The following is an 11,603-nucleotide window of genomic DNA, read 5'->3' on the forward strand; positions in this document are numbered from 1 at the left end:
TATAGCAAGGCGTTTTTAGCCGAAAAAAACGACCATGTATAGCAAGGCGTTTTTAGCCGAAAAAAACGACCATGTATAGTAAGTCGGTTTTAGCCGAAAAAAGCGACCATGTATAGTCAGGCGTTTTTAGCGCAAAAAACGACCATGCATAGTAAGGCGTTTTTAGCCGAAAAAAGCGACCATGTATCGTAAGGCGTTTTTAGCGCAAAAAAACGACCATGTATAGTAAGGCGTTTTTTGCAGAAAAAAAACGACCATGTATAGTAAGGCATTTTTAGCGCAAAAAACGAAAATGTATCGTAAGGCGTTTTTGGACGAAATTTTTAGCCGAAAAAAACGACCGTGTATAGTAAGGCGTTTTTAGCGCAAAAAAACGACCATGTATAGCATGGGTGTCAAACTCATTTCACATTGTGAGCCACATCAGGCCTCGGTAGACGTCAAGTGGGCCGGACCATTAAAAATTATACCATACTCTGCTATAAATAACCAAAATAATATGTCTTTCCTTTGTTTTGGTCTGAAGATGCACAAGAACACTAGGAAAATGTTGAAATTTAATGAACATATCTTGTACAAAACATTTCATGAAGCACCTAAGATTTCCTTAGACAAATGTGCAATTTACTTTTATCAGTCACATACAGTCAAACCTCGGTTTTCGAACGTCTCGGTTCTCAACCAATGCGGTTTTCGAACGTCTCGGTTCTCAACCAATGCGGTTTTCAACCAAAAATTTTGAGATTTTTATGCCTCGGATGACGAACAAATTTCGGTTCTCGAATAAACTGAGCGCACTTGAATGCACCATTTGACTCCTCTTGCCTTCCTTACACGAGGAAGTGACGCTTCCTCGGGTAGACGAGGAAGTGACGCTTCCTTGTGTTGCTTTCCATTGTGAGCAGACGTGTTCAATAAACATTATTTTAAAAATAGCCTGTTTTCGGTTTTCGAACAATTTCGGTTTTCGAACAGCCTTCTGGAACAGATTATGGATGAAAACCGAGGTTTGACTGTATATTATGATATGAGCCATATTACTCTGCCCTCAGTCTCCATTTAAAACAAGGTAGCCTATGACAAAAGTGTGAAAAACTATTTCCATACGAAATTACATTTATGAACAGTGACCATGTAAGTTAGTGTCATAGAGTCGTAATTGTAAAAGTTGCTATGCATTGTCAATATCGCGCTGAATCTTTATTTTTTTATTTATTTTTATGGGGGGCGGGTGTGACGGCGGTGATTCGCAATTCAATCTTTTCCTGAAATCATTTAGCCCTGTTGCGTACTTTTGCTAATTAACGGATAGTCTGTGAAGCCATTAGCTATCTAACGGAAATCCATTTTATGATCCAGATGTGGGAGAAGGCTATTGAACTCGGCAAGGAGCTGGCAGCGGATATTCCATGAATTGCACGTTCTTAAAAATATTCATTCCATGTCTTTTATGCATTTTTTTCACTTTTAAATTATCCTGCGAGCCTGATCAAACCTCCTTGCGGGCCGGTTCCGGCCCGTGGGCCGTATGTTTGACACCCCTGTTCTTGCCGATCGTGAATAAAGTGCAAATAAAACACCCATTACGCACACTACCAAAACGTGCAAGCCAACTTTATTCATTGTTTCGAGATGCTTTGTTGATCAGGGCAACTCCGCTGGAATAGTTGAGACGCAAGTCTCGTCTGGATGCTTGCGGGGTGCTCTCTGCTGGTCCCAACGGGGCCGGGGGCTGAAGAACCTGCAAAACCCAAAGGATCGCGGTGAAATCAAACTTTGTTTCAGATTGGGGAGGAAACATCGGATGACTTTCTGAGGGCCCCGATAACTTTTCCCCCTCAAAGTATGCACTGTATATCAATCAACATGTCAGAAACATTTCGGTCTCAAACTCCAGCAGAGGGCCCGCCACTGGCAAGGGGAAACAATAAACCTGATTTCGCTTTCCAATGTCAGCTAACAGCAGTAAGAATCATTGTAAAATTCGACCGCAAACTCGCAATAGGCTCGTGCCCGTCGTCGACGGTGTTGACAAGGTCTTTACGAAACGTAAAGACCTTGTCACAAAAAGGGCGCCGTCTACTGGTGACCAATAGGAATGACAAACCTTAGACTGAAGTGGCTCTCAATTTTACAAGTACAGTCCCACCGAAAAAATACAAATCTCTGGGTACCTTTATCAGGTGCTGTCTCACCGTGTTGGTCTTTGTCGTTGTGTTTATGATCCTCTGGACCACTTGGAACTGGGAAAGTCAATTCCTTAGTCTGTCTGTGGCTGCGCAGACGCGACGGAGCATGTGCTCAGCGTGCACTCCGTGCAGTCCCTACCAAGCCTCTCGCCCCTCCCCTTCATCTTCTGGTTTTCCTCACTGAGCACGGCAGCTGAGCCACTGCCAAACCTCGCTTCAGACACGTGAAAAAGAGAGAGTGACATTGAGGGGGGCGGGGGGAGGGAAGGAAAATGACAGAGCCGGCTCTCATCGTTCACTTCAAAGAGCCGGCTCTTTGTACCGGCTCGTTCGCGACCGACACATCACGGACTCAAAGTCTTTCACAAGAGCAAAGACACCAAAGCACAAGTAAAAGAAGTTCCAAACCAAACATTTTGAGACATTTAAAAGTCAAGGAATAAAGAGTTGCTGACGAGAATTACAACATGAATTTACATTGACAACACATTTATGAGCAAAGGACTAAGACATTTAAAAGCAAAGGGAAGAAATAAAGTTGCTACACAGACAGTCTTTTTTTAAATATACACAATACATACACGGAAATGGACATAATATAATAAAATATACAGTATATACATATAACGTGATGTTTACAGGTGGTTGGGACTAATTACATTCAAGTAGAATGACACTTTGCGATATGTTGTATGTAGTTGTGATGTTCATTGAGGAAGGGAGAAATCTGGAACATACCACCATGACAACACAGCGTCCTCAGGTGACCTTTTTATTTCACTCTTCTCCGGAGGGAAACAACGTGCACTACACAAAAGATATACACAGCGCACTCAAAATTATCGACAACTCTTCACTCGGCCCCGCACAGACACACAGAATCAAAGTGCCAACTTTTCAAATACATGATGAGATTTGCTCCACGTGGAGAATCTGAAAGCTATGGCTCAGATTGAAACATTGAAGCCCCCAAAGGGCAACGCAGAAGCTCAAGAAAAAAAGCAAATAGCAAAGGTAAGGGCCATTTCGTCTTCTATGGTTGTCATCACATTTTTTTCCTCGGTGATGTCGACACTGACAAAGTGTCCAGTCGGTTTCATGTCACGTTTTTACGGTTGTCGCCTTGTGCTTGTTTTCAGCGCTTTTTGTACTTCGGAATCCAAATCATAACACAACATGTGGACCCGAGCTCAACTGTTGTGCTGATCATAAAGGTCATAAACTTGTTGTGTGCTCTTTAAGGCAGACGTCAAGTGGCAGTCGCAGGGTGGGGGGAGCAGGGGGGGGCATGTTATCTCCGTCCACCACCTCCCCCTCACACCCACCCGCTTCATCAAACCTTGGGGGACCCGTCTTGGCGGTCGGGCGTCGGTACCGGCGGGGTCGCCCTCTTCCTCCTCCTCCTCCTCATGGTCCTCCTGGCCCCTTCCTCCTCTTCTTTACCCTCCTCTTCATCGCCGTCGTCTTCTTCATCTGCGTCGCGGGCGCACGCCGGCGACAGCTTGTGGCGCAGCTCGGGAACCGCGAGGCTGATCTCGGCGCTCAAAGACTCGGGGCCTGCAAGACGCACATGATAATTGTCACGTTTTGACACAACTTTATGATATGTGATAACTCTCCCGTTGACGTGATACGTTTCACGTTAGCTGTGATCACCACGTTTTGACTTTTTGGAACGAGAAACTTATGTTAACGTATGAATACACTCGGCAAAGCGAATCGAAGCAATCCCGTTTGAAGTCGGAGTCCTTTTTGTTTCAGCCTTTTATACCACAGTAACTAGCTATGTAATTCTGCTGCTCTTCTTGAATACCATCTTAAAAAAAAAAACGACACATTTTCATAACTGCAGTATGACTTGAAACGTGCCAGCTACTCAAGTCATTGCCAGCGTGCAAAGAAGAAGCCAAGGAGGCACCTGCGACCGGCGAGGCAGCGCTGTTGTCCTCTCCGCCCGAGTGCAGGAAGACGTCGAGCGCCTCATGGTCCGACATGTCCATCAGGTCCATCTGCTCCAGCATGTCTACGTTGACCTCCATGGACGACATGCTGCCTATTGGCCCTGCGACCCGCCCCCCCACCGCAACAATGTCATCAAGAAGAAGAAGGCAGCAAGCGGCTGTCATGACACTGGAGTGCAAGCGGGCGTCCAGCAGGGGGCGGAAAGCGGCTGAGTCCAGGCAAAGCAAAGCAAAGCAAGGTTGGAGGACCTTTAGCTTTAGCAACATTAGCACAACAATGAATGCCAAGGAATCGATGCAAGCGACTTGTGCAACGACAGCATTCGTACAACAAGTTTTATTTATTTTGGAATGATTTTGAAAGCGGACGAGGATGATGGTGACAAAGTATGGTTTTGATCTAGGGTTAGAGTATCAAACCATGATGCCTTGAATTTATTTTGTGAGCGCACTTATAACTTGTTGCGGAATGTCCGAAGCTCACTTGGCGGTCCAATTTTGGCTTTGGCCACAAAGTCAAAACTGTCCGAGTGACAGCTGTGGACAAAGTGGACAAACTTTCGAATTTGTGGCACTCGTTGGTCAAGGTAGCACAGGTGTTGTGGGTGGGGGTGTTGTTCGGGGTTTACACAGGTAGAGGAGATGATTGGCCTGTGCAGACAGTGAGAGATGTCATTGGCTACCGTACCTCGAGGGATTCGGGAGGGCGGAGCAAGGGCCGCGTAGGTCGACAGCACAAGAAAGAAGAAGAACACCATGGGATGAGGGGTCGGGGGTGGGCACTATGTGATTGCACTCCCACGCCCTCCCTCACAGCTTCACTGGGCTAACTCCATTGTTGCCCTTTTGGAGTTAAGAACAGAAGGAGATGAGGCGCCGCTTGTAATTTCGAGATATCGCTCAGCACTCTTCCCCATTCCTCAGGTGCAACACAAAATCAGCCGACTGCCCACAAAGTCACTTTCAACACTCACTCAGTCAGTCCAGCTTGAGTGAGCGCGTGTCTCCGTGTGAGTCGAAGTCATCTATCATGAGTTCCTGACAGACTGGACAGCTGTTTGGACTTGGACTGCTTTTCAACTTGTTTTTTTCGAACTGCGTGGTATCTATCAGACCACATGAAACGGCTGCTTGGACTTGGCCCACTGTTGCGCTCACCCTCGAACGGCATGCCGGTGCAAGGGAAGGTTGTCTTTACAGCTGCTTGGAACACTATTGCACTCACCCGTAATGGCATGCCGGTACAAGAGAATGTTGTCCTAACAGCTGTTTGGACTTGGACCACTATTGCGCTCACTCCCTAACGGCATGCTGGTGCAAGGGAATGTTTTCTTCTTTCATGAAATACTGATAGATTTGACATTGAATTATACTGTTGCACAACACTTTTTCACATTGCGCAAGTGAAAGTAATGGATCACATTTCATGAAATTTTGCTCGATTTGATGGATGTGGACATTGCTTTCCCAATCCCGGTTTCTTTTATTTTCAGGCAACCTGAGCAGGAAGACGATAAGAGTACCTCAACTGTGGGTCGTATCAAATATGCTGCAAGTCCAACTTGGCGAAAATCTGAGGAAAACCATCACTTTGATGAAAATAAGCAGCCGAAAGAACGGCATGCCCTACATTTGACTTCATTTAGGTGTCTACAACATCTTCCATGCACCAATAATGATAACCTGTAACCTGATAACATGATAAGCTGTCCACTGTAGTGACCGCCGTCCCCGAAAGGGTTCGATGGCTGAGGGTCAAAAATGGAGTCAGCCCGCTGTAATTGTCGGTGACTGAAAACCCCCAAGAGTGGATACGAGCGGTGTCTCACCTCGCCTCTCGGCGATCTGGAGGTAACCGGTGGACAGGTACTGCTCCACGTCCTGCTGGAAGGCTTCCTCCAGCAGCAGCTTGTGTCTGTCCTTCAGCTTCAGCTGCCCGCCGCCGCCGCTGGAGGAGGAGTCGGCGGCCGACGCCTTCGGTACGTGGTCGCAATCCACTTCCACTGCAAAAGCAACAAAGTTTTGGAGCGCATGCAAACAAAAGGTTACGTGATGGATTCTGGTTGGTGTGTGTGGAGGGTTTTTTTGTTTTTTAATTGCCAACAAAGGGCTTTAACAGACTTATTGTTTTGTTGTTTTTCGGATGTGATTCAACATTGTTTTTGTTTAAATTTTGGGGGGTTCTTTTCTTTGATCTTTCTTTTTTATCTACTTGATTTTAGCTACAGTATTTTTGAAAATGTAATTATTTTCCCTGGATGTTACTTGTTTTTGTTTTTCATGTTTTCATTGTTGTACTTTTCTATTTTTTTTGTTCATTTAACATTTTTTTATTCTATTTCTTATTGCATGATTTTTAGATTTTCAAATTTGTGTTCACTTAAAATGTTATAAAAATTTTTAACGTTATTTTTATTTATTGTTACGTTAATTTTATTACGCATTTTTATTTTGTGCTTATTTTCATGTATTTTGTTGATCAGATGTGACTCAAGCTTTTTATTATTGTTATACCGTATATTATTATTATATTTGATTTTGTTTGTTTAATTAGTTGTCATTTTTTTCTTCAGATTTCTTTTTAATGTTTGTGATTGTTTGCTTCAGTGTGAAACGGTTTAATTTGTTAAATTTGTTGCATCTTTTTTTTGGTGTGATACAAGATTTAGTTGTTTATTTTATGTTGTAGTGTTTTAGTTTAATTTTTCTTGAGGGTTTATTTTTCTTTCTGAATTGCTTATTTTTGTTCATTTAATTTTTGATCTGTGTATTATTAGTCATCCGGGTTTTTTTTTGCTGTTACTCAACATTTTTGTGCTTTTTTTTTTGTTTTGAGTCGACTTTGAAAATGACACTTTTAAAAAGTCAGACGTGACATCCAGCCCCCTCCCAAAAAAAGAAAAATCTGGCCAAAATCGATTGGATTCTCTTTCAAAGCGCAGCGAGCCAACGTCACTCTGGTCCCAAGTGCACTTTGACTCCCCTCGCTTCGCTTTTTTGGCTCCATCTGATTGTGTGCAAAAGCGCTCACCCGACATCTGCGAAGCACTATAAAGAAAAGACCCCGCAGGCTAAATATGAGCAAAGGGCTAAAAATAGACGGCCCCACAGCGACGAGAAGAGCGGCGGGCGGCGCAGGATGTGGATGAGCTGACGACAATGGGGAGGAGGAGGAAGAAAGTGTGAAGAGGAATTAGAAAGCGCACGTTTGTGGCATATGCCTTCATCGAGCGAGTGCCCAAATGAGAAGAAGCTCATCAGGAACCACCTTTTTTTTTTTTTTTTTTAAATCCTTAGGATGACTCAACCACACACGCACGCAAATACACTCGTGCACATGCACAGTGTTGAACCTGCGAAAGTGTCATACCGCTCACATTGCCCGGAGGATGAACAGACTTCATACTGAGCGATTTGATCCGCCCTCCAGTTTCTTGCAGCGTCTCACTTGCCAAGGGGGGGAAGCAGGTGGCCACAAAGAGGGGAAGTGGGTGGCTGAGGGTTAGGCTGCAATTTGGCGACAGAGACGGCGGCAAGCTTTGCTATTTTACGAACAGCTATGAGAAATAATAAATGTTGTTAGGTGTTGTTGTAAAACACACTCAATTTATATTGTGTCCACCGTACCGTTATTTGTATGGCTTGGCGGCAGCAATGATGATGCTTTGATTAGAAAAAAAAATACATTGGTAAAGTACTATTTACTCAGTACTTGAGTATTTTTTCACGGAATACTTACTCAAGCAATTATTTCTTTTAAAGTAACAGTACTTCTACTTGAGTAGTCTTTGTGGCTACTCAATCTGCTTCTGCTACCCCGACAGATATTGTTAATAACTTTATTTCTCTCCCATTTCCTTTATTTGTATTTTATTGGCAAGGGACAATCGGCTTCATCCTTGACAATCGCACCATGCTTTTATGGTTTGCAAAAAAAGAAATTCTATTGCAGCTCATTGGCTATGGTGTAAGAGTTGATCAGCTGATGTGTGTGTATTTTAGTGATTGATTTATTTCTTGCGATTGTTCAGTTCAGATGTGTCTTGTCAGTGTGGGGCAGGCCTAAGATGAATTCTAAAACAAGAGGTTTTTTCATATAACTGTGCCGGACGTATGGGTGACATTTGTGTGTGTGGGAGAGATTGTGCGGCAGTGTACCTGCGTTTGAAAACACCTACCTGCGACAGGATCAACAAAATGACAAACACAGCAGCATGCCTTCAATCTGTCACTTCCTGTGTGATTGTCCTCGCAGGCGCAAATACACACATCCCATCTGCTATTTGTCGCCATAGAGACAACGTGCCGGGGGGGTTGGATTAGGTTGTTGGAGATGAAGTGTTGTCAGACTGCAGAAGCCACCAAGCGCCATTTAGGCCCTTAAGTGTCCTACTGCAGCTTTACAGACACGATAGACTCATTGGAGGGAGTAGGAACATGGATGCAAGTGCTAGCTTGGAGGCATAGGCAATTGCTTGGGGGCCCCCATATTTCCAAACGGATAAAGTTTCCTCCATTTTTTTATGAGTCTTAGTTCATATGCTTATAAGCGCATCAAAATGGCTTCATCTAGCTTGAATGTGTCAAGCGCCCCCTCCCCCCTTCTCACAAAATGGACTATTCCATCTTACTGCGCCAATGCAGACTTGATTCAGGATGGTACAATAGTACCAACTGGGTTTTATCCCAGGGGAGGGTTGAAGAGTTCCAAGGCCAGCGCAGAAACATTTTTAGCAAAACGAGAAGAATGTCAAACTGTTTGACGGTGACACCAAATGGGCACCGCCAACAGCAGCAAAGAGTCAGACACTTTTGCGATCCGAAAACTGCTGTCAGTGTCGGCTGACAACACTGCAGACAAACAAAAACGTTGAAACAAAAATCTGATTTAACGACATTTGTAATAATAGTAATGGGACATTTCAATTTGGGTCATGGGTGAAATTAAAGACTTGGGTTTGTCATCGTGGTTTTGGTTTGGGTTAGAGTCAGCTTTAGGTCGAGTTTGGCGTTAGGTTTAGGTTGCTGTTAGGGCTGGGCCAAACAACTTTATCCTATCAAAAATCGAGATATGAACATTTAAGACAATCATTCATTCATTCATTTTCTGATCCGCTTAACCTCACAAGAAATCCACTTCCGTCTTCGCTGGTAAACATAGATTGTCTTTCAGAACATTACTTAACCATATTTATCATTTCAAAATTAGGAGTGGATAAAAAAAAGCAGAGCTTGTTGCCCGCCACCATCTTTCTGTGAAATAATTGAAACGCTTCAATTATTTCACAGATTAACGTCATTAACGCTAATGACGAATCATGGCCGGCGGGGATTAAAGCCTACCAGATACCAGATACAGGCGCTCCCCGCTTTACGAACTTTCGTGTTGCGAACAACGGCACATACGAACATTTTTGCGGGTACAGGTATGTCGAAAAATGTTCTCGGACAGAGATGCTGTCAGTCAGATTTTGTATTGCGCGCCTTTTTCCGAATACTGTAGTACTTCTTTCCACCGCTAATACCGACGTGAGGCGCTGTGAGAGGAGGAGGAGGAGGAGGAAACGCTCGTCCCCATGAAGAAGTTCGAGACGGAACTCTCTCCCCCTCCATCATCTCCTTAAGCCTTCGAGTACATCTTCCAAAAGTATGTTAAACTTCATTTTATTACATTTATATAAGCCTTAAACATACTTATATAAGCCTTAAACATACATTCCATACAAAATATAGCACTGAAGCAACTTACGTACGAATTCAGCCAGCGAACGATCCTTCGGAACGTATCTCGTTCGTTACCTGGGGAGCGTCTGTATACGGAAAGCTGCATGAATGAACAGATGAATGTGATCCATGTAAAAAAATCGCCATTGCACATCGTCACCGCTGCCAAAGTTAAAGTGGGTCAAAGCCTTCGAAAGGAAAGCCCGGCATTCGTTTCATTTCACGGCGGTCACCGTCTTAGCGTTAATTAGCTTAGCGCGGCACTCACTGACGTGACCGAGCGAGCGTTTTATCAGAGCGTCCCGCTCCCCGCATGTCATTTCACACGCTCTCTGTTTTGTTAAGAACAGCGCGATGAACTAAAAATAAAACACGACTGGGATGACTTCTAAGTGGCAGCCTACCAGGATCCAAAACCAGACCCTCTTATCAAGCATTTTTATCTGATTTATGCTAGCATCATTAGCTCTCGGGACACATGGGACCATATGATAACGGAGCACAAGAGCCGTTAGCAGCGTGCTAATTACCTTCTCGTTAAAGGAGGTCACATTTTGACTCATTTTTTTTTAATTCAATTTGAGTCTCGAGTTCGAGTGGACGGCACCGAGTCAGTCGGGCAATTTTCTGTATTCGGAGGTAGCTAGCTCCACCAAAAACATTGAAGTGAACGAACATTTTGTTCACCCTTTCCAGCCCCCCAAAAAGTTGCAAAAATAGCAGTGTGCAATATTGTATGAAAACTGAGGAAGATGGTCACAACTGCTGAGTAAGCCACAGTAACATTAGTTATTCTTCGCAGAGGATAAGGAATATGTAGGTCGGGTCACTCGCATCTCAATACACGACTGTGTTTGAAACATCCTGATGTTTAGCATCAAGGCTTTTGCATTGCTCACACCGTCCAATTTCTTTCGCTCTCTCTCACCCACAAAGAATGAGCGGGACAACTTTCATCTGTTTGTTTTCACGGCTGTCGGCTGATCACATCATTACACATCGACCCCGGCGAGGCCAAGCGAGGGATTGCGGGTAAATAAATGAAGTCCACGGCGGTGGGAGGAGGAAGGGGGGTGAACGCCTGGAGGATGAGTGGGAAAAAGAGGGCAGGGAGAGGGGGGATGCTGGTAATAATGGAAGCCATAAAAGGGCCGTTGCATCAAGCCGACCACTCCCGTCCTCCCCCTCCACACTCATGCTGATCGTGTGCTGTGTGTGTGTATGATGAGTCAAAATGAGTCACATCATGTTATCAATCACCCACTTTTCAGCACACAACTTTTGTGTGTGTGTGTGTGTGTGGTGCTGAAGGCCACAATGAAGCAGCAGCAGCAGCAGCAGCAGCCTCCCTCCCACGCACACACTCTCAATTGCCATTACATTTTTCCAGCACCAACAAATCGGAGCCCTCATCATTGTACACGCACGCGCGCACAAATGAAGTTCTCGTAACGACAAGGCTCCACTGCAATCCACTGTATTTTATCGACTCGCTTCAGCGCCCGAAAAGAAATGCAAATGACTTCCTGTTTGGAAGGCCCCGACAAGACGTGCGATTGGTCCAAAAATTAGAAGGGGCCTGGAAAGGTGAATTCAAAGGTTTGAATGGAAATACATTCAACACATTGGAAGAAAATTGCCGAAAACACATGCAGACTGAGAGCCGGGTCAATTTGGTGAGCTATTGGCGTTTTCATCTCGTTTGCCTGATTTTTTTTTGGGGGGGGGG

General features: G+C 44.4%; 1 protein-coding gene and 1 long non-coding RNA gene across 4 annotated transcripts in view; one reads left to right on the top strand and one right to left on the bottom strand.

Annotated features, from left to right (window-relative positions):
• The first annotated feature begins 2,353 nt into the window (after window positions 1-2,353).
• Window positions 2,354-11,603, top strand: part of LOC109528067 (uncharacterized) — a 16,289-nt gene continuing 7,039 nt past the window's right edge. The window contains exons 1-2 of the long non-coding RNA XR_002170631.1: window positions 2,354-2,413; window positions 9,685-9,689. This is a non-coding gene — a long non-coding RNA (uncharacterized LOC109528067). The remainder of the gene's footprint in view (window positions 2,414-9,684; window positions 9,690-11,603) is intronic.
• Window positions 2,948-11,603, bottom strand: part of dtnbp1b (dystrobrevin binding protein 1b) — a 13,129-nt gene continuing 4,473 nt past the window's right edge. For 2 of the 3 annotated variants that reach the window (XM_019890344.1, XM_019890346.1), the window contains 3 exons: window positions 5,980-6,153; window positions 4,108-4,251; window positions 2,948-3,746 (listed from right to left, as the gene is read on the bottom strand). In XM_019890344.1, the coding sequence (XP_019745903.1) occupies window positions 3,523-3,746; window positions 4,108-4,251; window positions 5,980-6,153 (542 nt within the window). In that variant the 3' untranslated portion in view covers window positions 2,948-3,522. The remainder of the gene's footprint in view (window positions 3,747-4,107; window positions 4,252-5,979; window positions 6,154-11,603) is intronic. The other variant, XM_019890345.1, reaches the window with a different exon arrangement.

The sequence above is a fragment of the Hippocampus comes genome, unplaced genomic scaffold, assembly GCF_001891065.2.
Source record: "Hippocampus comes isolate QL1 unplaced genomic scaffold, H_comes_QL1_v1.1 scaffold71, whole genome shotgun sequence".
In the NCBI taxonomy this organism is placed as follows: Eukaryota; Metazoa; Chordata; class Actinopteri; order Syngnathiformes; family Syngnathidae; genus Hippocampus; species Hippocampus comes.